At 42.0% G+C, this 26,947-nt stretch overlaps 2 protein-coding genes across 11 annotated transcripts in view; both read right to left on the bottom strand.

The window, feature by feature from the left end:
- Positions 1-578: 578 nt before the first annotated feature.
- On the bottom strand, positions 579-11,409 carry LOC114843649 (uncharacterized). The gene is made up of 2 exons (XM_029130437.3): positions 11,110-11,409; positions 579-1,749 (listed from the first exon to the last, which is right to left on the bottom strand). The coding sequence occupies exons 1-2, from the start codon at positions 11,163-11,165 to the stop codon at positions 954-956; spliced, it is 852 nt and encodes a 283-aa protein (XP_028986270.1). The 5' UTR covers positions 11,166-11,409; the 3' UTR covers positions 579-953.
- A 1,989-nt stretch (positions 11,410-13,398) lies between these two features.
- adgrb1a (adhesion G protein-coupled receptor B1a) overlaps positions 13,399-26,947 on the bottom strand; it is a 105,342-nt gene continuing 91,793 nt past the window's right edge. For 5 of the 10 annotated variants that reach the window (XM_029127948.2, XM_029127949.2, XM_029127955.3 and 2 more), the window contains 9 exons: positions 25,527-25,586; positions 23,553-23,651; positions 21,124-21,295; positions 20,664-20,759; positions 20,544-20,583; positions 18,687-19,339; positions 16,942-16,977; positions 16,629-16,787; positions 13,399-15,172 (listed from right to left, as the gene is read on the bottom strand). In XM_029127948.2, the coding sequence (XP_028983781.1) occupies positions 14,978-15,172; positions 16,629-16,787; positions 16,942-16,977; positions 18,687-19,339; positions 20,544-20,583; positions 20,664-20,759; positions 21,124-21,295; positions 23,553-23,651; positions 25,527-25,586 (1,510 nt within the window). In that variant the 3' untranslated portion in view covers positions 13,399-14,977. The remainder of the gene's footprint in view (positions 15,173-16,628; positions 16,788-16,941; positions 16,978-18,686; positions 19,340-20,543; positions 20,584-20,663; positions 20,760-21,123; positions 21,296-23,552; positions 23,652-25,526; positions 25,587-26,947) is intronic. The other 5 variants (XM_029127952.3, XM_029127954.3, XM_029127951.2 and 2 more) reach the window with 4 other exon arrangements.

Here is a 26,947-nt window from a genome sequence, read left to right as displayed (position 1 = left end):
GATGTTGTTGTTAAAACGTAATGTGTTTCTGGACATGTGAATTCTAACATTGTCCCAATAGGATAAAAAAAAGAGTAAACAATAATAATTTATCATTTATTTATAATAATTAATTACACCTTTTACGTACACTGATAACTGATAACATTTTTTATGCTTGTTAGCTTTGATTTTGGAAGAAACAAAACTGAGATAGAGTTTAGTGTTGAGTTCAAAAGCACCAATGAAGATTATTTTAGTAGCTTAGTGTGTCTGACCATTGTCATACTGAAAGCTGCATTTAAATCAAGCACTATAGCTTTGTAACGTTCACGTTATGGACAAGAGAGTCTTGGGGGTTTGTGCCAAATTCAGTAGCAGTTCCATAAACTCCCTTTATATGTTTTAATACCTTAATTCCTGCTATAAGCATACACTCCTTCAGCAAGTGAATGTCACTTATTTCTGAATCTGAACCAGTATCAAATTCAGAAACATGTTTTTTTTCCATGTACAGTGAAGGTTCCCCCATATTGGAATCTGCTTTGGTGATTTGGTGCTTATATAGAACATAGACACATAGAACATAAACCAATATATTAGTGCAGTAATTTAAATTTAATATCAGTGCAAAATGGATCAACAGGTGTATTTGTACTGTAAAGAACGTGGCACAAAGCATGGACAGAGCAAGATAGTATTATTTGTTATTTTAGAGTCCAACATCAGACAGGAAGATTCTTGCTGCATATACCCAAAGTGCAGGCATAAAAGTTTTTTGAGCAGTGTAAACCGATTGAAACTCTACTTTAGGAGCTGCATTACATGGGATAAATTTTTTTGTGAAATGTTAGTGGCGACATGCTTTAGTGCATCAATAAAACAGTCAAGAATAAATCCTGCAAAGGCTGGTAATTTACACGTGTAGCACCCAACTGAGAGCCAACCTCAACGGCAATAGATTTAAGCTTTCATCAGGTTACAGGGCGAACAGTGGGTTCTGGGAGGTCGACACCAAAACCAACCACCTCCAGAGCTCCACAGGGGATGAAGGCATCCTCCAGACAGGAAGACGGCCGGCAACGAAACAGGAGCTGAGGGCGAGGCCACCAGTCAGGCAGATGATGCGAACGTAGAGCCTCGCCAGGCCGATGAGACAAGCGTAGGGCCTTGCTAGGCCGACAAGATGGGCATAGGGCCATGCCAGGCCGACGTGACGCCAGAACCGGAGCCAGAGACAGGAGACGAACCCGTGGCAAGGAGCCGGACCCAGAACCAGAGACAAACCCAGATATGGAACCGGAACCCGAGACAAACCCAGATATGGAACCGGAACCCGAGACAAACCCAGAGATGGAGCGGGAACCAGAGACGAACCAAGGAGTGGAACCGGAACCAGAGATGATTGCAGCCGAACCACCAGGAACCGAGGCTGACGAGGCAGTCACCGGGCCACCAGGAGCTGAAGCAGACGTGGTCGTGCCGGGCCACCAGGAGCCGAGGCAGACGTGGTCGTGCCGGGCCACCAGGAGCCGAGGCAGGCGTGGTCGTGCCGGCCACCAGGAGCCGAGGCAGACGTGGTCGTCGGCGGACCACCAGGAACCCTGGAAACAGCATCTGCACACAGAGAAACAAAGGGCACAGGGACCAAGGCTGGTGCGGTCGTCTCCAGGCCACTGGAGCCTGAAGTTGGCGTGGTCTCCCCTGGACCACCAGGGCTGGGAGCTGATGTGCTTTCCCGAGAACCACCAGGAACTTCGGGGAAGATACCTGCACACAAGAGAGCAGAAGACACAGGGTCCAGGTCCGTAGCACCAGGACTTCCAGGAGCGGCTCTCTGTCGGATCTTGAGAAAGCAAAGACGAGGGAAGCGTGTGGGTGCGCTCATCATACTACAACAGCGGGGCTTGCGAACATTGCTCCCGTCAATACACCTGGCTAACGTGCGCTCCCTGGTAAATAAGATGGATGAGCTTCTGCTCCTCAATACAAAAAACAAGGACTTTAACAGATCCGCTGAATGTGTGTACAGCCAACTGTACTGTACACACATTTAACAACTACAAGCCATGGTTCACACTGGACTTAAAGTAGCTGCGCCAGGCCAAGGAAGAAGCCTACAGGAGTGGTGACCGTTTTCTGTACAGGCAGGCCAGAAACAAAGGAGGTGAAGGCAGCCAAAAGGAGATATGGCGAAATGCTGCAGAACAGTTTATCAATAAACAACCCTGCGTCAGTTTGGAGAGGCCTGCATCACATCACCATCTACAGGAAACCATCTCTACACCCTGATGTCAGCAAAGGCCTGGCAGACGACCTTAACAGCTTCTACTGCCGGTTTGAAAAGAACCACTTCACACCTCCCAGCCACACAAAAGGCTCACATACACCCCCTAACATTAACACCCAGCCATCACCAGACCCCCTACCTGCACTGAAGATCTGTGAAGAAGATGTCAGCCAACTCTTTCAAAGGCAGAACACCAGAAAGGCTCCAGGACCTGCCTTAAAGTCTGTGCTGACCAGCTGGCACCGATCTTCACCCGGTCCCTGCGGCTGTCTAGAGTGCCCAACTGCTTCAGACGGTCCACCATCGTGCCCTCCCTAAGAATTCCACCATCACTAACCGGAACGACTACAGACCTGTCGCCCTGACGTCTGTGGTTATAAAGACATTTGAGAGGCTGGGACTGAAACATCTCGGAACTCACAGACCCCCTGCTGGACCCCCTGCAGTTCACCTACAGGAAAAACAGGTCAGCGGATGATGCAGTAAACCTGAGACTGTACCACATCCTGCAGTATCTGGATCTCCCTGGCACATATGTCAGGATCCTGTTCATGGACTTCAGCTCTGCCTTCAATACAATCACCCTTGGAATACTCCACCATAAACTGACCCAGCTCGCCGTCCCCAATCCCAAGTGCCAGTGGATCAGGAGCTTCCTGACTGACAGGAGGCTGGTGTCCCTCGCTGGACGCCAGCACGGAGGTTGATGGTGGAGCCAGGACACAAGGGAAAACGGAGTCCATGAAAATCCCACCGCTGCACAGAGGGATAGCAGAGTCTGATCGTAGGTGAAGCCTAGAGGCTGCTGAGACGCCGGAGCTGCGACTCTAACAAAGAGGCGAAGCAGCACCAGAACCATGAGCAGAATCACAAGAAGAAAAAAGAGCCTGACCGTGAGCGGGGGGTGCAGTAGGAGCTGGCGAATGGTGGGACGTCGGTGGGGAGACGGGAGACGGGAGCCGGCGTTGAGCGAGGGACCATTGCTTAGGCGGATATGGCGAGCTGAGCGCGCCAATTCCTTGCGCTTGAGCACAACCAGTCATACAGTTCCCCTCACCCCGGGGTAGTCTAATCAACAGTATTCCTCCTCCAAAATGGCGATTGCCTCCTCCACTATTACTACTAATTCATCGCGTGCTCCAGGTAACAGAAGTGGAGGTCCGCGGACAAGTCGGTCCAGGCAAAATCCATAGTAAACACAAAACGTCCTAACCAAGCACTAAAAATAATTAAAACAATAATATATCTGCAAGCTGGAGGCTGGCTGAGTCCAAGTCTAGCCAGATGGTACTTTCAGGAATCAATGCAAAAATGCACAGAACAATACGCAGATAAGGTTATGTTGGTTTAATACAGGCAACGGTACAGACAGGAGTCAGGCAAAGGCAGTCAGATTCCAGGCGAAGTCCAAAACAGTACCGACAGGGAACAGGCAAGGCAAGGTCAAAAACACTATCAAAACTGGTACACAGCAGGACCTGGAACTGAATGCAGGAATGTAGACGCACACAAGCTGACGATTTGGCAGTTTATGTGCGCAAGGAGAACTGAGGCTAAAATACCAGGTTGATTACAGAATGGCTGCAACTGATGGGTCATGTGGCAGAATCAGTAAAACCAGAACTAAAGCAGACAAGGACAAAACAGGAAGTGCCAAAATAAAACAGGAAATACCAAAATAACACAGGAAATGGAGACAAGGGCCAGAGTCATGACAGTTACTTCATTCAGCAAAATGATCTGATTTCTCCTCAGCCTATTTCGATTAATAGACTGTACCTGTACAGAGATCTTAGGATAACTTTGCATCTTAACTTTTACCTGTATTTGTCATTTTAATACAAAGACGATGAATAAACCATTCATGTTCTTTGTCAACTGACATGTTCCTACTTAAAGCAAATAAGTAATCTAGCTACTTGTCTGTGTGCCTAATCAATGTTGTTCTAGACTAATCTACATAGGGAAATTAATCTTTTCTAATTCCCTGCCTTGACTATTCTTCCTATTCCAGCCTCCAATAACAGCCTCCTCAATACACAGTAATCACTAAATGACCAGCAATCACTTCACTGATATCGCACCTCAACATTATCTGGTCTATTAAAATAGATTGGGGATAGTTTCTAATATACCTTAGTCTAATATACCATCATGTACAGTAAGCCTACTCTAAGTAGGAAGTAGTGAGTGAGCGGACAGTGTCACAACATATTTAAGTTGTGAAGGCGGAAAGCTATGTTCTCAAGCCAAACCAGCAGATCAGCTCTAATAAAGATTTGCAGTGATGTATCTGTTGGGTGTCTGCTCAAATTAGCTAATTTACTTATTTTTACTGTTTAATATGTTTGAATAGGCCCAGTTGAAAAATAAATCCTCAAGTGTTAATATTAATAATGTATTTGCTACTTTACAGGTAAATATCAGATCTTGTGATTTCAGACTCAAGGAACCTACTCTGATGAAGACAAAAAAGCACTTCAAGGCCCTTTGCACAACTAATTTGGCAGTAGAATCATAGCAGTCTGTGTTGAAAGAACAGGCAGCTGCTAATGGTTGTGTGCATCTTTGTGTTCATTCCTCCACAGCTGCAAAAATAGATCAACTAGTGGAAGAGATTGGCGACAAGTGTCAACAAATGCCATGACACTGTCTGGTCATTGCTGGGCCTTGGCCGATTGAGGCACAAGTGGAGCCTAATGCCTGTTGATTGGCTAATTAATGACATTGGGTTATTGTGCCTGGATGGACACTAACGACATTAGAGGCCTTTTTTTCATGCCACACTATATGTCAAAGGCTCTGCAGCAACAAGCAAGCTTCAGTGCAGAAAACACAAGTGACGTCATAGCAGTTCAACCTCTTATTACACCATGGGACGGGGGTGTGTGAGCAGTGAAAGAATATGTGGCTGCATTTGACACAGCTGTCATGACAAGTGTTACTTTTCCCAACAAAAGTGCTGTGAAATCTCTAAAGGTCATACCGCCTTAATTTCCCAGCAGAGATACACAAGCCTAAATGGCAGGATGATCATTAAGAGGTGTAGAAAAAGCAAGTGTCAAAAAATGTGAGATGACATTACTAGTCATCTGGAGCAACATTCATGTCATGTTTGTGTTTTTCTAAAATACAATTAGAATCAAAGTACATTAATTAAGCTAAATCAAAAATGTTCTAAATACTGTGTTAAGACATCACTGAGCTGAGAGACGGTGAGCTCCAATTCAGAGTCATGGAGCATTTCTAATTTCACTAGAAAGCTCAGAGCAGACTCTATGTCTTTCCATCTCCAGTAGGATGAGTCTTAGCAATAAGCCTCTCCACCAGCTCCTCAGCCCCTCTCCCATTTGTGTTGTCAATCAATTCATTCACTCCCATTCTGCCACATAAACAACTTGTCTAATTGGAAAATGACCAAAGATAATCGGGGACGCGCATCAAGCTGCTCTTTGGTTGGTTTATGTGAACAATCAGGAATTGGCAAGTCGGTAGGGTCATAGGAATGTACAGTAGATCTAGTAGATCAATCTAGAAACAATCTAGGAACAGTCAATCTAGGAACGTAGATTGACTGGTAAATTGAGAGCCTTTCAGCTCAGCTCCCTCTTCAACACAACGGCCCGGTACACTGACAGCAATACTGCAGCTGCCACTTGCCACTGCCAAGATACATGAACTCCTCTACTTGCGGCAAGAGCTCTCCTCAAACCTGGAGAGCGTAGCCACCTTTTTCCAGTTGAGAAACATAGCCTCAGACTTGGAGGAACTGATTCTCATCCCAATCGCTTCACACTCAGCTGCAAACCACCGCAGCGCACGCTGGAGGTCCTGGCACGATTAAGCCAACAGGACAACGTCACCTGCAAAAAGCAGAGATACGATCCTGTGGTCACCAAATCGAATCCCCTCCGGCCCCTGGCTGCACCCAGAAAATCTGTTCATAAAAAATGTAGATTGTATAGATTTGGGACAGTGGTTCACGACCAGGTCGAAAACCACATCGGTCTTCCTGTATCTGAGGTTTGACTATCAGCCAAATTCTCCTCTCCAGTACTGAGAAGTGTGGTCAACATATAGTTGGAACAACCTCTCCTGTTCCCCGTGTTATGAAGAGGAGTCCAGAGGAAACCATACTAAGGAAGTGTCCCCAGCATTCACAAGATGTTGCAGAGGTGTGTCACCCAAGTCAAACACACAACATCCAGAGGATTGAGGTATTTAAGACTAATTGTATCCACTCCTGATGCCCTGCCACCCTGGGTGGCGGTGATGGGAATTTAGAAAACCCTTAGCTCAACTCATCCAGAGTGGGAATCATCTTGTACAGGAGTGTAGTGATGGATGAACTGGCCAACCTGCATCAGACTTTCTATATTTGGACTAGTCAATGTACTCCACCTGGACTACCCTAAAAACCTGAAAAACACTTTTACCTCTACCAGCTTTTGTAATGCTCAAGCTGGGTAGAAGTGAGCTTTCGCTTAAGTTTCAAACACTGAAAAATTAACTGATGACTAGTTCTCTCAAGCCCTGCCATGGACTGGCGACCTGTCCAGGGTGTACCCCGCCTCCCGAGACCCCGCATGGTAATAAGCGGTAGAAAATGGATGGATGGATGGATGGATGGATGGATGGATGGATGGATGGATAGATGGATGAATGGATAGTTCTCTCAAATTTCAAAATTTGGTATTATTATTACAGCATGTCTGGTTGGAAGTGGCATTACAACGGCGGAAACCATGTTGTACTGTTTTGTTTAAGCCTTAAGCAGGGGGTACTACTGGTGTAACCTTTGTTGGACCAGTGTGGTAAATTCTAATTTTTAATTTAAAATCAAACAGAACAAGAATTTTGAGTGTCTTTTGTGTTTTATGATTTTAGGTCAGGTATATTGATTTTAATTTAATTAGAAATTAGAAAAAAATATTGCTTTCACATAAGATATTAAGTGAAGCCATTGAATTACATAACTGATATTATAAATGTTTTTCGGTTAAATCAAATTTTGCACAGTGTTCAAGAATAAAACTGGCTGTTGTTTTGAATTTGGATTGGATTGCACATCATCAGAAACTGCTTTCACGCGTAGCTAGTTAGCTCCTCTCTCTGTCAATCACAGCAGCAGCGATTGGTTCAATTAACTGCTCATGTTTGTTTACACAGTTGCACTGTTCTTCCAGCATAGCAACAAAAGAGAAAATAAGCATGTGTTTAGACTCAAAGCAAACTACTAAAAGGTAAGTAAACAAGCAGTTTTATCGGCCTGCCTGGATGTTAGACACTACAGTACATTTCAGGGACAGATTTAACCTGTTGCTGGAGTGAAGCTAAAGCCTTTTGCTGCTGCTGCGGTATGTAAGTGATGTCGGACATTACAGTGTTAAAAAACACATCAAAGAAAACATGCAACACATAAAGTCTCCAAAAGTGAATAAAATCATTGTCTTCAAATAACTAAGCCTCTGTGTTATTTCTTTAGGTTATGTGCACATACTGCAAAATTGTTTTGTTTACAACGGTTAGAGTAGCCCTAACCCTAGTTAGGGTCAGATTTTTAAAAGGACAGTAAGACATTTTGTCATTTCCCATCTGGCAACACTGGTAGGGGAAGGAACGTGATGAACTCTATTCAGAAACAGGGAGTAAAACGGTTCACCACCTACATGTACAGCAGGATGACAAACTAAAGCACACATCAATGTCGGGAAATGACTAGCTGAAGTCAGCGCAAAGTATGTGGAGTAAGACTGCACATGAAATCACAGCAGTGAAGATGTACGTGTTCACATTTTGGCAGCTGAGCATCAGCATCTGATTCTCTCACCGTAATAATTCAGTTTTAAAAGCCCTTGCTGCAGCGGACCTTTCTGTAATGACACGCCCCCGTCCCTGAAGCTGCAGCTTCAGCACATTGAGTTGTATAGTAATATCGTAAACAGAAAATCCGGCTCTAACAGAAACTTTGATGTGTCTTTCCCTGTACTTTGCAGAAACTGACAAATTTCCTCACACAGCTCGAAACATCTCTTCAGTGCTTTTACTCGGCTTAACCATTTAAGTTCTGTGTAATACGGCATGTCTGCATCTTGCGAACAGAAGAGCATTCCAGGAGATGTATTTGTTGTATTACACTCCAAATCTACAGTTCACGCAGTTATTGTTAGTGTAAGTGATACATGCACTAAATAATACCGGCAGGCCAACTCTATTAGTGATATTGTCTTATGGAGCAAATAATAATATTGAGATATTAATGCAGTACACCAATACACCATCCAAGACTTCAATGTAAGGGGTCAATGACAGCTTTTCAGGAGTAGGACTGTGAGTAGATTGCCACCTAAAGGCCAATAAGACGTAACACACTGTCACGCATGTCACGGATTCAACGGCATAACCATGTTCACGTCTACTTCCTGTTTTATTCTTAGCCCACTAGCCTTAGTCCAGAGCTCATTAACCATCACCTGCAGCCTGTTGGTAATTACCTCTTCTCTGACGGTAACCAGTTGCCAAATTGTCTGAGTTGTTTAGCCAGCTTTCCAGCGTTACTACCGTGCATTTCTCTAGCCTACCTGACCTTGCCTTTGACACACCCCTGCTTGTGAGTTTGACCTTCGTCTGTTAATAGACCACCGATTCCCTAGTCCTTGTTGCTCCTGTTCTGCTTGCTCTGTGTACCGACTCCTGCCTGTTCGATCTCCGTCTCCGCTGTGCTTTTGGGTCCTCTGCTGTACACTCATATAGTCCCGTGTTTGTGACAACGCAGTGAGAATGTGGGACAAATAGCAGCAAATCCAATTAGAGGCTGACAGTTTTAACTGCTATTAATGGAGGTACTAACTTTTTATCAATTTAATAACAACAATTTAACTTTTTTTTTTGTTGTATTTGATACCCACAGCTCGTCTGCCGCAAACATTTCAGTTTGCTATTGGCTGCTATTTTGTACGTCAGTGAAATGAACCTGCTGTGACAATAGTGTTCAGTAAAGCAAACAAAGTGATTTACCCTAGTTAGGTGTACGTACAGATGCAATTGGGTTAAGTTAGCACAGAAAATTATTGGATTTGTGGCAGAACAACACAGGTTTCCACTTTAAGGTAGATCTAATTAGATTAAGCCAGCTATAGTGGCAGCACACCAGTGGCAGGTGTGAAGAGGCAAACTGGGTCAAACACAATGTTATTACAGTTTGACGCACTGGTCTTGACTCATGTCTCACGTGCTTGTGTTGGTTGGCTCATTGTCTCATGTCATTGCTCATGTCTGTTCCCAATTTGTGTTGTTTGGTTGGATTGTATATTGTTTTCTATTAACCTGTAAATTTTATTATTTTGTGAGTTATATCTGCTTTATCTCTAATTTTTAGTTCATACATAGGTTTTGAGCTATTTTCTTGCCTTGTAGTGATTTTGTGTTTACACATACAAAACATATTTACAGATTTTTTAATACAATATGTTTAAACTCCATGGCTGCAGGGGAGGCCATGGAGTTAAAACATGTGATTATGTGTATACAAATCCCATTTAGCCACCGTGCTTAATTCAAAAGGACATAGAAGGAAATTGTTTCACTATTCCTGGAGCTCTGTGCACTTTCATAAAACATGGCAGACAGTGGGTTGTCATTCACAAAAAAATATTTAAAATACTGACAAAAGTAAAATGCCTCTTGTACTAAAACTGTAATGTTGTCTTCTTTGACATTTTAGATCTTATAATACTTCTACACATCGGCAGAATAAACTGTAATTCTTTCTTCTAATAATAGGTACATTATTGTCCTATTACATTATACAAGTATTGTGATTGTGTTCCTTGTACTTTAATAATAAAGAATAACTGTTAATATCATACAGCACAATCTAGTCCTTATATTTATAATATATCTCACTATTTCTCATGTCCCTCATCAGGTGCTCCACAGGGGAGAGTTTGTTAAAGGCGCAGGTCCTTTAACGTCTGCAGCTCAATGCTGAGGATGTTCTATGAGCCTGTGGTGGCCAATGTAGTGTTCTACACTGTGGTCTGCTGGGGCAGCAGCATGAATGTAGCAGACAGTAACAAACAGCCCTCCTGACAAACTGATCAGGAGGGCTGGTTCTGTTCTGGGGGTGGAGCTGGACCCCCTACATGCTGTAGCTGAGAGGAGGATCCTGGTCCAACTCCTCTCTATCCTAGACAACACCTCCACCCCCTACACATTTTTGGGATTAATAAAGTTTTTTTAATTTATATGCAAACTTTGCAGAGAACAGAGAGAAGCTGGACTTTTTACCTTCAAATACCTTTTAACTTAAACTCAAATCTAAGCAGTGTCAATGTCATTAACTAGAATTTTTTACACTTACTTGAGGTAATTTGCTCTTTTGCAATTATAGTGTTGCTTGTGTAAACAACAGTACATTGTCGTAAATATAATATTGACATCTGGTATTCATATGCATAATAATTAATGGCTGCTTAAAACCTTTGTTTGTTTGTTGTTGTCCAGATTAGTTTTCAGTGGCAGGGCTGGTACTGTAAGGTGCAATACTGTATCCAGAGGATGCAGTAAAGCACATTGTGACCATTTCTCTGCTTTTACTAGACTCAACTAAAATTCCTCATAGACTCGTCAAGATTGTTAAAGTGAAAAACAATACAATTAATTATTAAAATAAACAATATACTTTTTGCCACTTTCTTTTAAATTATATATGGATAATTATGTTTTATAATAAATATGAAAGAAACTATAGAGACCATACTACTTCTATATTGATACATTTTAATTCAAAACAGCATCCTCCGAGACTCAAGCCTCAGTCAAAAACTTTGAGAACATACCTGTTAACCATTACACTATCCAAGGCTTGAATAGTATGGATCCCACATAAGCCCATATAAGATGGTCAAGTACAGATTTTCAGGCTTAGAAGTGTGAGCCGATCGCCACCTACACGCCATAAAAACATAACACACAAAGATGACGGGGGCAAATATAGAAAATAAATAGAGGTTGTATGGAGTCAAATTAGGCTCAGACTAGATTTGTGCGTGCATAAACTGATCTGTGCGTGCTTAACCAGATTTGTACTTATAGACTTAGAGGGGCTATATAATGCTTACACTTATAATTTGGAGCTTTAAACTTAGGCACAAATCATGGCTAAATTTACAAGTAAAATAATGACCTTAATTTGCCTCCATGCTCTGATTGGCTAATGAACAAGAAAGTTGTCTCAGTACTTTGACGTGGCACAGCAGATCCTAAAAGCTCCACAAGCAGTGCACTGCAACAAACCTGTCCTATTTAATGATCAGACAGACGGCTTATATTCACGTGTATGAAGGATGACGTTACTCTCATTATTTGCAGAGGTGATGCAGTTGCGCGAACGTCAAACTGGTGTTACTATTAGACGTTCATGTAACATGTTAGCCGACAGGCTATTAGCAATGCCATGCTATGTTTCAATGCAGCTGGAGTTAAGGTGGGTATGTTCCAGTAACGCTACCGTTGTGATTCTGTGTGATCGTTTATCAGAATAAATATCCAAACAAAATATCACAACACGCTTGCTTTAGGTGAGCACGTTTACTTTAACAATGCTTTTAAACAGTCTGATATGTAATGCAGTTGTTATACAGGCTTGGATTTAAGTGCAGAATCACGGTGCTTCTTGCTGAACAACACCGGTCTACAAGGAGACAAACGCCCAGTGTTGCTGCAGAATCTCTCAAGATGTCACCAATACCAAGTCTTAGTCTGTTTAAAGGCATTGCTAAAGTAAACATGCTCACCTAAAGCAAACGTGTTTATTGTGGTCTGATAAACGATCACACATAGTCACAATGGCAGCATTAATGGAACATACCCACCTTAACTCCAGCTGCATTGCCAATAGCCTGTAAGCTAACATGCTACATTAACTGATAGAAACACCAGTTTAACGTTTGTGCAACTGCATCACCTCCGCAAATCACGGGAGTAACGTCACACTTCATATACATGAATATGAGCCGGCATGTCTCTCTGATCATTAAACAGAATTAAAGCTATCAGTCAGTGGACTAGCTTATTGCTGCTTGTGGAGCTTTCAGGATCTGCAGTGTCACATCAAAGGACTGCGACAACTTCCTTGTTCATTAGCCAATCAGAGCATGGAGGCAAACTAAGGTCACATTATTTTACTTGTAAAATTAGCCACGATTTGTGCGTAATTTTATCGCCTCAAATTATAAGTGTAAGCATAGTAAAGCCCCACTACGCCCACAAGTACAAATCTGGTTACGCATGCACAGATCGGTTTATGCACGCACAGATCAGTCTACGCACACACATATCTGGTTACGCACGACAGATTGGTTTACGCACGCACAGATTTGATTACAGACGTACGCATCTGGTTACGCGCGCACAGATTGGTTTACGCATGCACAGATCGGTTTAGGCATGCACAGATTAGTTTACGCACGCAAAGATCGGTCTACGCACGCACATATCTGGTTACGCACGACATATTGGCTTACGCATGCACAGATTTGATTACGCACGTACACATCTGGTTACGCACACACAGATTGGTTTACGCACGCAAAGATTTGATTACGCTTGTACGTATCTGGTTACGCAAACACAAATCTGGCTATGCACGCACACATCTGGTTACATACGCACTGTTCGGTTTACGCACGCACAAATCTAATCTGACCCTAATTTCACTCCATAAATTAGAGGTGTAAAAAAAAAGTTGTACTGTACAACTATTTCATAATGACCTTCTGGTTGTTGTGATCTCCAGGAGTTGGACAGAATTCCAAGACTACCATTGGGTGTCACTATGTTTAAATATCTTCCATGGTTTACTAAATCTAAATGAGTTTATGCTTACTACTGTTGCATCATCTGAACACATTGTCAATAGTTGAAAACCTACACAGATGACCCTTTGGGGGATGTCATGTCAATTTTTTTCACAATTGCATACAATACACAATGTATGCATATTAATGGAAACATGACAGTGGCCTATTCCTAATTAGCCTTAACCGTTGTATTCAGCTAATAATACATCAGGCTGAATGTGGTATAATGAATTCCATGAGTAATACACTTAAACAAAAGCACCTGAGTTTATTTTATAGATATGCTTTTATTAGAAATAAGACACATTCATTTTGTGCTCTGAAAACTGTACATTAACAAAGAGGCGACCCCAGTGAAATAAAAAGGGGAGTGAGGGTCGGTGGGAGGAGGGCGTGTGGCAGGGCGGGGTGCATATTAGGGGTTCAGAGGTTGGAGGCAAGGACTTGGCGATCAGGTTTTGGACAAATACAGATCTAAGGGCGTGACTGGTGGTGATATCAAAACACACACTGTTACACTGTGATACAGAACACTCATATAGTCCAGTACCCTGAAAGGACAGGAGAGCGGGAATGTGGAGGAGCAGTATCAGAATAATCATGTTCATATTTATAATAATGATAACAACTATCCCCAAGCACAGTAAGAAAGATATTTAGAGGCTAAAATCCATTCTTTAGAACTCTGTTGAAATAATTACAATGCTGTACATCAGGACTCCAAATGAGCCTTGTGCTTTCTCTGTGTGCAACCACCATTCCCCCCAAACTACGTTGGCCTCATGTCACTACCCTTCAATATATCATAACCCTTAAACCATCATTTCATATATATTTATAGATGTAATCATTTACTTTTCACCCAACACTCCACGCATATACAAATACACACAATTACTTCTTTCCATTAGATTTTGCATTCACTATACTGTACCAAGCCTGCTTGTACATTGAGAAACTGACTCACACGGTGTGTGATTGTTGAATGTGGCTCCTTTAAAAGATGCCTGACATCCATGTTGTCCCTCTGTTAGCGGCATCAAGGTTTAGGGCCCATTTGAGTGTAAAGCCCACTGGCACCATACTCCTTTCTTTCAATTGTCCGTCAATGAGAAGGCAACCTGCCATTTTGGCATCTTTGTTTTTTTTCCTGCCCCCTGTGACCTTGTTCCATTGAGATAGGGGACAATTAATTGTATTCTGTGATTGGGGTGAGGTGTGGGTTGAGACAACAGCATCAAGGGACTTGAGGGGAAGTATTTCGCAGTTCTGCCTCCTCAAAGTTGTTTTGCCTTTTCAGAGGTTAAAGAAGAAAATGAATCCAGAGGCATCTTGAGGTGTGTACAACATCAGCATTTGCTGGGAAGCGAGAGAGTTAAACTAAACCAAAATAAAGACATCATAATGATCATTACATTGTAACCACTTAATACAGGCGTGAACGTTGCATGATTACCTTTGCTATGCTGTTTTATTACAGGGTGCACATACGGCAGCTGATCCAGCTACAGCAGCAACCTGTTTCCCATATGAGAGCATATACAAGATGACCGGCATTGTGCCGACATGAACACAGTCCAAACATCAAATTAAACAACATAGAAAGACAACATGTTCCCGTTCTCTCTTTAAATGGTTATATTGATTTTCTGGTTTTGTAGTATAGTCCTAGACCTATTCCCCCCACAGTCTTTCAGCAGACTTCACCCAGCATTCGAGTACAAATACAGAGCAGGGCAGTGTGTTTGAGGTGTCTGAATGTTTCTCTTGGAGAACAGGAGCGAGTGAAAAAGGCAGAAAACAATGAAAAAAAATAATGATTTGGGGTGCAAGGCCAGATTCCGGGTCACACCTCTGTCTGCAGGTCCATGATCTCCTGGCCTACCAGAGGAATGGTGGCACTGGTCTTCTCCCAGTCCACTGTCTGTAGCTCAAGAGGAGAGGCTGCCACTGTCTCCAGGTCCTTCCTCACCCAGGATGGGGGGGAGTGTGTCTTCCTTATGCCCTCCCATGCCCTCTTACTCGGGGTCTGCAGTTTGTCCTGTGGTAGAGGTGAGACGGCAAAAAATCAGATTGGTCATAAAGTCTAACATACTTACGTTGTCTACTTAATAAATTGTATTTCATGTGTGAGCCGGGACTGAGGCAGCTGCTCATATGTTCTATTATACATACCACCTCTGTTGCAAGTTTGAACTTAGTTGAGGCGTGTCCTCAAAACTCGCTGCCTTTTTTTTTTTGCTGTCTAACCATTTAAAATATTGTCTGGATTCTCTCAGTGTTGAGTTGTGGTAGGCTTGACATGTTTAAAATGTTAGTGGTTGTGAGACTCCATAGTGTAGCTGAAACAAATGGAGCCCATGGAGCTTTTGTAAAAAAACAGTAATGGAAATGTGGCTTTCAAGTAAAAAGAGGAAATACCTGAAGCTTGTAACTATTAAAGAGTACATAACCTTGTTAATTTTAATAATGAACAAACTGGAATTTTGTTTTGATAAACCCTAAATAACTTAACCGTGTTAAGATTATGGGTTGTATAATTCTCTGATCTGCTTTGTTCACTACTATAACTTCTATGTTATACGTTAAGCATGTTAAATAGTTCTACAAAATATAACCATACATTATTGATTTAATAGGACTTTAGATTGTCATCAACTTCTCTTTTCAAAGACTATTGTGTAAAAAGTCAAAATAAATGTAAGTACACTTCTGTAGGAATAGATTTTAAGACAGAAGATACCTGCCACTGACTAAAAATCCATCAACTTATAACCTTGTTTTTAGTGAAAATAAAAGCATCAAAAGTTTGCCTCAGAGAACCATACAGTAAGTCTTAGGTGTTCAACTGTTAAACAGCTGGATAGAAAATGGAATCTATGTATGTCTGCAGGAACACATAACACACAGCTGTATATTTTCACATGTTCATGAATTCACATACCCAAAATGACAAGGCCGGTGTTTAAGCAGTGGGTGATTTGTCTTAAAAAACAGATGAAATACAGAACCATGAAATATATGCTGTGAGAAGAGTTTAATTAAATGGAGTATAGCCAAGACATGATTGTAATGACTTCTACTCTCTCTATTACTGCACTTTAGTTTAACAAGCTAATGCTTTTCTCACTAGCATTAGTGTCCACTTGATGTGCATAGATGAATAAAAACTAAGACACAAATAAAACTTAGAAGGCTGTCAGAACAGACGTGTATTTAACTAGAGGCTACACCGCTAGATCAAAATTTCATTCTTTGCATTTGTTTGCAATAGTACATTTGCATGCTAACGCGTGGTTATGGCCTTAGATGCACCCACTGCTAATCTCTCCTGACTGACACTGGTTAGCGGATTGTCCAAGTGTTCATAATGGTTGCACTTATAATGAAACAGGCAACACTCCAGTGTGTTGATCTGTGCTAGTAATAGGAGGAAAGTGCAGCAACATTAGATACGAGGGGGAGGGGGCAGAACAGAATAAAGTTAAACTCTTTACACTCATGTTGGTCTTGTCGCTGCTGGCAGAGGACACACTCCATCTTTTGGCAGCTTTGGCGTCAACAGGTGGAGATTCTCTATCCTTGTCTGCACTGTGAATCTTCCTGTTCAGGTCCTGAAACATGTCCTGGTGGCGTTTCCGGGTGTGCATAATCTTCTACACAGGGACATTTTACGTTACGTACAAGGCAAAAAGCACAGGCTACCATGAATCCCCTTAATGTCTCTAGTCTCAACACTACTGTATGCAAACATCTAGTGTAATGTTTTTTGGTAAAAAGCGCAATAGGAATCAAATATACTAAAATTACCTCAAAGTCAAGCTCTGCATAGCGCGACTTTCGTCTCTGAGGGGGAGATGAGACAGAGAGATTAAAAATGTGTCTTAATACCATACACCCTGTGTGCAGACACATGCAGACACACAAGTGTTTCATTGCGTTACATCCAACACCATCACCCAGTCAACCAAGGGTGGTTCTTGGACAAGGAGGGGGGTCACGTTTTTGCTGCTGGCCATTCTGACCCTGTTGGCACAAGTTTGCAGTTAACAGATTGTGACCAAATGACCTTTAAGTCCTCTGTCAGGGAGTGGTGAAGGAAAACCTGACCTTCAGGCTGTTCTGTCGCCATGGCAGCTGCCGCCTCACACTGCATTATGAAAGTGTGTTTTGCCTTCGAGCGAAAAAACACAGGCAGATGTCCAGGCCGCTATGCGCCGATCGCTACACCATCTCACTCTGCCACCGCTGTCTGCACGAGGAGCTCAGTGAAAACTAAAATTCCTAAAGGGCTTGCCCACTACTTGCTGGAACAGTTCTTGTGACGCAGCCTTTGTTAAAGGGGGTTATGGGGCGACGCTGCCCTGTAGAGACCTCATTAACCATCCCTTTTATTATTTTTAACAATCTATATTCAGTTTATTGATGTATAGCTCCCTAGTTGATCATCTCTGTTAATTATTTCCTCACCTAAGGAGAGCGCACTGACACTGTGTTGGTCAAACATCGCTCTGGGCACACTAGGTGCCACATTTGCATTTTAGGACAAGACTGTTGTGTACTGTGCTTTACTATATGGATGGTTGCTGTCCGTGCAAACTCATAGATGAACAAAAAACACACGGTAATGTCCCTGTATGGAGAGAGTGATAATAAAGAAGAGATGTGAGAAGAAAGTGTGATGTTTACCACAATGGTAGCACCATAAATTCTCAAACTGGGCTACTCCCCACCTCACAGGTTAAATTCATCCAATTAGTGTCCATGCGATCAATCTAACAGACATGACACACACACTGTACCACTCCGTTTTTTACAACCACCACTAATGCTTTCCAACCTTGTTTAAAGGAAAACTTCATTTTCAATGGGGGTTGACTCCAAACCCAAACATCTCAGCGGGCTTTTTGCCATGTGCTTACAGACTACAGCTAGTGCTTCCTGTTTTTATCTGAACCTGCCCCAGCAACGGCCAGGAGGGAGGCTGAGCTAAACGACAGGTTGGTCCCATCACTGCAGATCAGGTGATTTGGCAGAGTGCAATGCATTCTGGGTGTTGTAGGATATAACCATTTTCAACCACAACACATATTACTTCAGTTTTCCCTGTTTTCTCTGGACATAGACCATCAATGTTAAATTTTGTTGCACATTTTTCACTGATAAAATGCAAAATACAGATTTAGTCTTGAAGTATCGCTTTAATCTAGCATACTGTACTCACCAGATCGTAACATCTTACATTACAAATTAACTTATGCAAAGTACAAATGACCTGAATATAAACATGAATAAAAATGTGAGTTATGTTAAAAAGCTAACAACGTTGGAAGAGTTTCCAGTCTGACCTCACTGCTGCTGCTCTGAAATGTATTTTGAGCAATCACAAATGAAATGCCTGTTTTCCAAACAGATGACATTTTTTTTCTAACTTAATATTTGAGAATTTATGGCAACAGCAGTCCATAACACAACTTCGCATGCGTCTTATTTTAAACATGAAGTATGAGGATAACTGTGTATCAATAATGTGCCAATCAGTTCAACGGTCTTACCTCCAGTGAACTCATGGACAGTGTAGACACAGTTTCGCTCTTGGACATCGCTCCAGAGTTCCCGGAATCTCCCGCATCACACATGCTGTTGGCCACCTGGGAGTCTCTGGACAGGTTGTGTGCCGGCGAGTCTCTGTCAGAGCACGACACACTGACCTGGGCAGCAGGTAGGGTCTTCAGTCCGAAGCCAGGCACGGGCTCTCCACTAGCAGGGTTAGCCAAGTGTATGAGCCGGGACTGAGGCAGCTGCTCGATGTTGATGTTATACTTGGCTGCCTGCTCGTCTTTACCTTTGGCCGGCTTCAGCGTGCCTGTGCTGTTGGCTGGTAAAATAACATACCCCGGGCCTTTGCCAGCACCCTCAGAGCTGCTACCTTCCCCGTTCCCTCGAGGCAGCTCTCCGTCCAGCTGTTTGAATAGCTCGCCCTCGCAGATATAGATGGATTTAGCACCCGGCAGCTCTGTGCTGATTCCCTTCGCAGCACCTTTCTCCCTGCGCAGAGTCAAAGTGTGGCTGTTGTAGTCACCCACATTCTGGAGGTGAACCTTAGCCATGCTGGCTGGCATGGTGTTAAAGTTGGAGCCCTTCTGAACTGTGATGGTCCCAGAGGAAGCCTTATCCTCCCCCTGGAGAGACGAGCGCTTCATTGTGCCTGGAGGTGAAAGAAACAAAGGCAACACCTATAAGATGAACAATTGGACTGTGGCTGGATTTTATTGTTAGAGGCATCTGGGGAAAAACAGATGAGGGTTGCAAAAGAAAGCATTTTCACAGAAAACACTATTTACAGCCAGACAAATAAATACTGCAAGTGGTCTATAGAACAATTTAGAGAATTAACGTGCAGCTTAGCAGCAGGAAAAGGCCTCAAAGACCCCAGATGACAAATAAAGTGAAGGTTACCAGAATTCTGTCTATGGTAATGAACACTTATATCTAACACATATTTAGTGAAGTCGAGAATCGAAAGTCGAGAAACAGTAGGTGTGTCACAGTAAGAGTCTGCAGATTCAGCCCGAAGCTTTAAAACTGATCCATCTGCTTCACACTGCAGAAGAATAATGGCCTATAAAGGCCAAGTTTATTAAAGCAAAAACATTGAAAATTCTGTAAATGGTCAAGTCGGTTGCCTGTTATTCACTTACTGAAGGTAAGTTAACAAGAATTCCTGAATGGTTTATACCACACATTTGATTTCATTATTGCTGAAGGTCTTGACTCAGATATTTTTGCTTGACCTTTTGACCCAACCTCCTTTAACCATAATAACTGTTCATGGCTGTGTGTACCACATCCAGGCTGCTAAAGGACTCTACATATTCTACTCCATCCCTTGTTACATATGCAAAAACTAACAAAAACACGTTGCCCTGTTCTTTTCTGTGTTTTTCTGTTTGTCCCAATAGTGTTTCTGCTCCAGATGCTTTTCTTAATATCCTGTCTCAAGATATAATCAGATTTTCACTCCCTACAAAAATTAGAGCAGAGTCAGTATCTGACACAACTAGTAGAGACTCTGACAGCCCTACTTATTTGCATATACTGTAGTAAAAGCCCAACACACACTTCTATCAGCCTGGGCCAAGCAGCGTTACACAACGGTGATGCTTTGCATCTCTTTTCAAAACAGCTAGTTGGCAAAGGGAGGTTGCTGTGATGTTGACTATAGGACACAAATGCAGAACTGAGGGGAAACATGCCTCACAACTGTTATGACAATGCTGAGGAATGCGAAGCAGCCAAAATTCATAGAGGAGTCGCAACAAGAATTCTGCTGAGCTTTGAACAGATATCCCCAAAGTCAAATCAGATGCACACATGGAAAACAAATCAAAAATGCCCGACTTGAAGCTTACCTGATCTGCAAGCCATATCAACGTCTTTCTCAAAGTCAGTCTGAGGACAGAAAACAATGTGTCCTATTAAGTGTGCACAGAAAATAGAATAATGATAATTTTTAAAATATAATTTCACACCATGAGCTGAGCATGGCCGTTTTGGAAAGATCCTCCTGAATCCCCATTAGCATCCTCCTGCCGGTCCACCACACGACACTTTACAGCCTCCTGAACCTGCAGCGCAGATCATAATCTTTGTATTACATACATATACTGTATACAGTACATTAGTTTACAAAAACTTAAATGCCAGTCTACAGTGCAGTACAGTGTACCGCAGTTGTTCACAGAAAATAAAAAATCTAAATTTGTAGGTTGTTGGGGGGTTTTATAAGAATTTTCAATTTTAATTTAGTCACAGTATGTACAAAATACTGTATCCTGAACAGGACTGAATCAACACACAACTGACAGAACATATGGTACCAGCATTCACAATGCTGGTAAATGTGGCTAGAATATATTTTGCACTTGACAAATCAAAAAATTTCAGCAGCAGGTAAAGCGAGATATATAAGTTAGTGGCCCTGTGGGGTACCTCTCTGCGAAGGATGCAGTGCACCATGACGATGACAAAGCCTTCCAGCGAATCAAAGACAGCGAAGAGGATCTGGAAGAGTGCCGAGCGCCGATCAGTGATGGCGAGGACAGCTGACATCCACGTGAGGGCCAGAAGGGGCAGGACTACGCAGGAGCTCCACAGCGATGCCCTGCAGGGAGTCAAGTAGAGCTACTTAGAAGTTGTTTGTAATGTTTTCAGACGATTATGACACTTCATATCTTGCATTAGCTACTGTATGGTCAAGGCAGTCTTAAAACCTAGATTACGTCTCCTCTCTAACAGCAAAAAAACTGCCCACGCTTTACTGTAGCGTAACTCTTTTGAACTTTAACCATGCATAAACATACAAACAATCACAACAAGCGATTTCCTGTTACTATAACAGACAAAAAACATACATCCATTATCTGCAGATATATATGCTCCAAGTTCACATATATTTACATGCATGTATGTTTAGGATGGTTCACTCAAACCATAGAGGATCTAGTGCCACAGGAGAGAGAGGGGAAAGCAAGGGTGTGAGTGTGTGTGTGAGGGAGGGCAAGTATAATGAGGCCAAAATAGAATGCAAAGACAATCGGAGAAGGCAGAAGGAAAGAGACGGAGAGAGAAAGAGTCTGGAGACATGTGAGTCCCTGGTCAATGCTACAGCTCCCTTGTTTTGATTTTGAATCTCAGTGTGGGACTCAAGTGGGACTTTAAAATAAAATCAATCCAAAATTAATAGAATTAGTTCAAATTCGTGGTATATTTTCAATAGGCAAATAGAGGCAAATAGAAAACTAAAATTATCATCAAACCAGGGCCAGAGATAATGAATTTATGAATTTTTTTTTAGGAGCAGTTTACTTGCTGTTTACTTCAAAAGCCAGTTTGTTATTAGAATTAATGTACAATAATAATGCAACTAATTGCAAGGCAGCACCAATGATGCTCTAATGATGCAGTCGCTATTAATCACCAGCAGACATTCAACGCTAACACTAACAATTAGCTTTTTACTACAAACAGGACAAAATGGAAAATTTAACATGTCACTGAGTCTGCATATAATACAATTGTGTCAAGCACACGAGGCTTTACACTAATACAGTAACACAGTACTTATTCCACCTCTGGTATTACACTGGGAGAGACAAATGTTTGTGTTTGCTGATGTTGGCCATAATTTGAAATAATCACATTCGGAATTTGGTACTCTGTGATAGCTTTAGTGTGAAATTGGTAAGTTATATTTGCTAACACACAATATAAAAGAAAAAAAACACGTCAGTCCTTCACTTCCAGTTATTTTCAGTCAGGACCTTGTTTTTCATCTGCAGGTGTCTCTGGTCCTTAAGCCCTTTCAGTGGCGCAGCAAACCTTAATTGGAGGCCCACACAACTCACACATTAAATTAAAACTAGTGCAGCCGTGTATGTGATGCCTTCAGTGAATACAAACTGAAAACATGTCAGCATATTAGCCACAATTCACCATCATTCTTTTGTACTTCACTTACAAACCAGTGAAACATGTCAACACCGCCGACAGTTAAGTCATGCAAGAGCCAACAGATATATGTTGTAGATTCATCGATGTTGGCCAGGCCACACACAAACAAATCAATACAATACTAATTAAAGCTTGTATTTACAGCAGAGGCTACCGTGAGGACCATGATGAGGCCTGATAATCCAATCCAATGATCTACTGGAATGATTTTATTCATTCCAAATATTCTATAAGAAAACGATAAAACTGGTTTAATAGTGACTATTACATTGAGAGATAGGTGTATTATAAAATAGTTGCTGTTTTTTTCTTTTCACTAAAAATCATTGAAGACTTATTTTTCGAATGAACCGAAACAAATTTGAAATTGCACCTCAGGGCAATAGTATGAAGTAGTTATAAGTAGTTATAGAGGCTGTGGTTTATTGCAGAAAGCAGTGCTCAGACCTATACAACGTAATGAAATCACCTCACAGCGATCAGACTCAATTAGAAAATAAAGGTCCAGGTTGAAACTAATGGGGAAATGATCCATCTGGGCACCCACAGCAACCCACAAACTGGGATAAACAAAAAACCTAAATGTCCTAGCCTAGCATAGCCAGACCCTACTCAACATCTGTACTAATCAGCTTTGTGACTCTGATGACAAACACACAGACACTCCCACTCATAATTATTTACACAATAATAACTAGCACACGGTTTGGTTTCAGGAACAGCACATGAGCTTCAGGAGCCTTTCATACTGAGTGAAATCCTCCCTGCCAGGATATCAAGAAGAAGGTAAAAATGAAAAAAGGGAAAACGGAAAGAGAGCCAATCAAGAGAGGAAGGAGGGAGGAGGTGTAGCAGAGGAGAGAACAGAGGCAAGGAGAGTTAAGGAAAAAATAATTAGCGGGACTAACATGGCGTTACTGGTAGCTGTGGTGGAAACGTCAGCCGAAGAGATAACTCCGCACTTGGCACATTTGAGCGTCATATTGTACAGTGGCACTGTCATCTGACTGCAAAGTCAAATTAACACGCTGTAACATACACAAACAGATACAAATGCACCAGCACGCAAACTTGCACAGATGCGGTGTGCACATGGGCACGCACAGACACTCACTCACTCACTCACACACACACACACACACACACACACACACACACACACACACACACACACACACACACACACACACACACACACACACACACACACACACACACACACACAGTAAGGTACAGTGTTCTCGCTTCATCTCTCTCTCAGGGCTACAGTCTAGATCGCAGTGTGGGATGTGTTCATGTGACCTGTGGGAAACTCTGGGGACAGGGAGGATGAGGCCAGGACCTAATCATTGTTGGATATTTCAGTTCACCCATGATGTGTTTTGATGATGTGCTACTTCACTTTGAGTTCTCATTATTTCAGATCTGTATCCTATCACACAACCATCTATAGCTGATCTCATACATTTCACAGGACTACCTCCTGCTTCTTTACCCCTGGTCATCACTAATAGAAGCACCAGCCATTGCTACTCATACAAAACTGATTATGTGGCCTCACAGCACTTGGTTAAAGTTTGTGACCTTTGAGAATAAGAAAAAAACAATAACAGACATATCATAAACAACATCTGTAATAAATCTCTTTCTTATAGTTTTATAGTCATAAATGTTTTTATTTTCCACATAAAATAGCTCCCAAACTCCAGTCACTTTCACCAAGACTACTTTGGATATCTTTAAGGTTCCATGTACAGCTTGATTTACCACATTTTAAATCTGTTTTTTTAGTATCAGCATTTCAGGGTTATTTTCTATATAGATGTGATTATATCTAGTGCCCAGTGTGATGCAACTGAATGCCCAAAATGACATATTTTGTTCACCATCTATAGACATTTTAACCGGTATATACGAAAAACTGTTTCCCAGTATGATTACATTCTACCCACTTCCTACCCTCAGAGCGTCCCAGCCTCTGTTTTTAACTGCATAGCTCTCCACCGCTGTGAACTGACAAAGCCTATACTGACAAGCAATAAACTGATCTGTTACCGTATGCCCTAATGCTCAGCAACAATTAAAGCCGGGGAGCTGAGGGAATCGATTTTCGTAGCCTTAAGATGCCTGGATTAAAAATTGCATAATAGAAGAAATTCAATTTGAATTAATAGTGCAATGTAGCTGCTAAAAGTATGCTGCATTAGGGAGTGGTATTAAAAAGTACTAACAGTATTTCTAGAGGTTCAGGATCAGAGAGGCAACTCTGAAGTTGTGTATGTTTCTGCTGTGCAAGTGTGTCAAAAACCTAACCATTTAAAATATTATCTTTCATTATAATATACCAGGTTCTCATCTGTTATATTCCCCCAAGGTTTTTTCCCAGTTGTGGCCATCCTGTGTTGGCAACATCTTAATGCTTGAATTGACAAACTTGTGTCTACTGTATCATTGTCAAGTAGGGAACATATGTCATGTAAATTACAAAAAATATATATCATCCTAATGTAAGCTATTGCATTATGAAGAGAATGCATCTCAAATAGGCAAATCACTCAGAATACACATACAGATGCAATAGCAATAATCACACTAAGCCTGAACAAATGTCCATATGTGATACATATTAGTATTACTCTAATTACTCTCTCACAAGCTTCTCTATAAGCATCTAGAAACAGTGAGAACCTAAATGCGTTCTAATGTTCTATCCCGCTAAGAGGAAGTTGCATAATTATAAAAATCATTAGTAAAAAAGTGAGGTTATAGGCAGGAAGTAATAGTAAGCCAATCAGATGTGCTTGCTAAAGGAATTCAGCAGGACTGCTAGGGCTGGTAGCCAGACAGGCGAAGAGAGAGCGAAGTGGGCAGTTAGCTTTTACCCAATCACTGCTGACATGGGAGGGGGCTTCTGACACTGAAGGGTTCCTGTTTGAAAAGCCCTGAGTGAGAGAGAGGGGATTTTTTGCCAACTCAAACATGACATTTCAGACATCAAAAAACAAGTACAGTTCAACAGTGAGATCATTAAATAAAGCAAACATTTTCAGAGAGAAAGAGAAACAGAGAGAGAGAAAAAGAAAGTAACATTTGAATACACTGACAATGTCAATGGAGACAAAACTGCCTGCAGGATAAAGGGAAACAGGGCAATAGTTACCACATAGAGAAGCTGGTCTTAGCAGCACAAGGCCATCTCTGGACTATTGTGGAGGAAAGTTTGACAGCAGACTGTTTTTTTGCCAACGTTTCAGCAGGTTCACCTGCTGGCAGCCTGGCAGCTGCATTTCCTGCAGGTGTGTACATGGTGGGGAACCCTCATAGTTAATTGGCTCATCTCCGCTATCCCTCAACAGGTCTTCATGTTTTGGTTGTGAATTTTATTAACTATCACATATAACACAAGTCTCTAAAATCTACAGTACTTAAGGCCTACTCAAGGCCTCCCAGCAGAATATTGCTTGCTTTGTTCTTATAGTGCATCCTGGTGCCACGCACTCCCCAGGAAAGCGACGCACACACATCAATGGGATGAAAACAGGACTATCGGTGATTAAAGCAGGGACCATCTTGTGAAACGTACTTGCCTATTGTTGTCTCTTTTGGCAAGGGGCCTGCCTGTCTATGTCTATGCACGCCCAGACACAACACACTGACCTTTCTACTAGAGCCATCATTAACACCTTGACCAAAGGTAGCTTGTCTGTTGAATTGGACTGTACGGGCTAGCATTTGCTCGCCATGTGCATCACTAGGCATTGACCGTGGGCGTAATCCTGTTGTTCAGCACTGTACCTTTCCTGGATCACATTTGAGAGATACTGACTACTGCATGCTGGGAACACCCCACAAGCCCATTTTTGCCACCAAACATTAAACACTGCCTGCCTCAGGAGCTTGAAGACAATCTCTAGAATCATGGATCATACAGTCTTACACAGCCACTGACGTGTAGCGTGTGTTCTGTAGCAGCAAACTCGTTTGGGGAAAATTAGACATGTTTACTGCTTGGCTTGCACTTCTTTAGCTTCTTATATCTGTTCTTTTAGTAACAATAGCAGGACATTTAGCAAAGTGCTCTGTCAGAACTATCACCACGTTCCACAGTCTCAGCAGTTACTTTGAAACAACAGAAGAGATGGTGAGAGGTTTGGATAAACCATACATTCTTTGAATTTAATTAACAAGGTCTTGCCCTGCGCCCCTTTATTTAAAAAAAAACAAAGCGCAGAAAAAAAGACAGATGGATTTACAGAATAGCAACACCTTTGAACAAAGAGCAGCTGGAGGAAAATGTAACACG

This window comes from Betta splendens, chromosome 16 (genome assembly GCF_900634795.4).
Source record: "Betta splendens chromosome 16, fBetSpl5.4, whole genome shotgun sequence".
Lineage (NCBI taxonomy): Eukaryota > Metazoa > Chordata > Actinopteri > Anabantiformes > Osphronemidae > Betta > Betta splendens.
The sequence above is the reverse complement of the archived record's forward strand: the minus strand, read 5'-3'. Positions and strand labels throughout refer to the sequence as shown.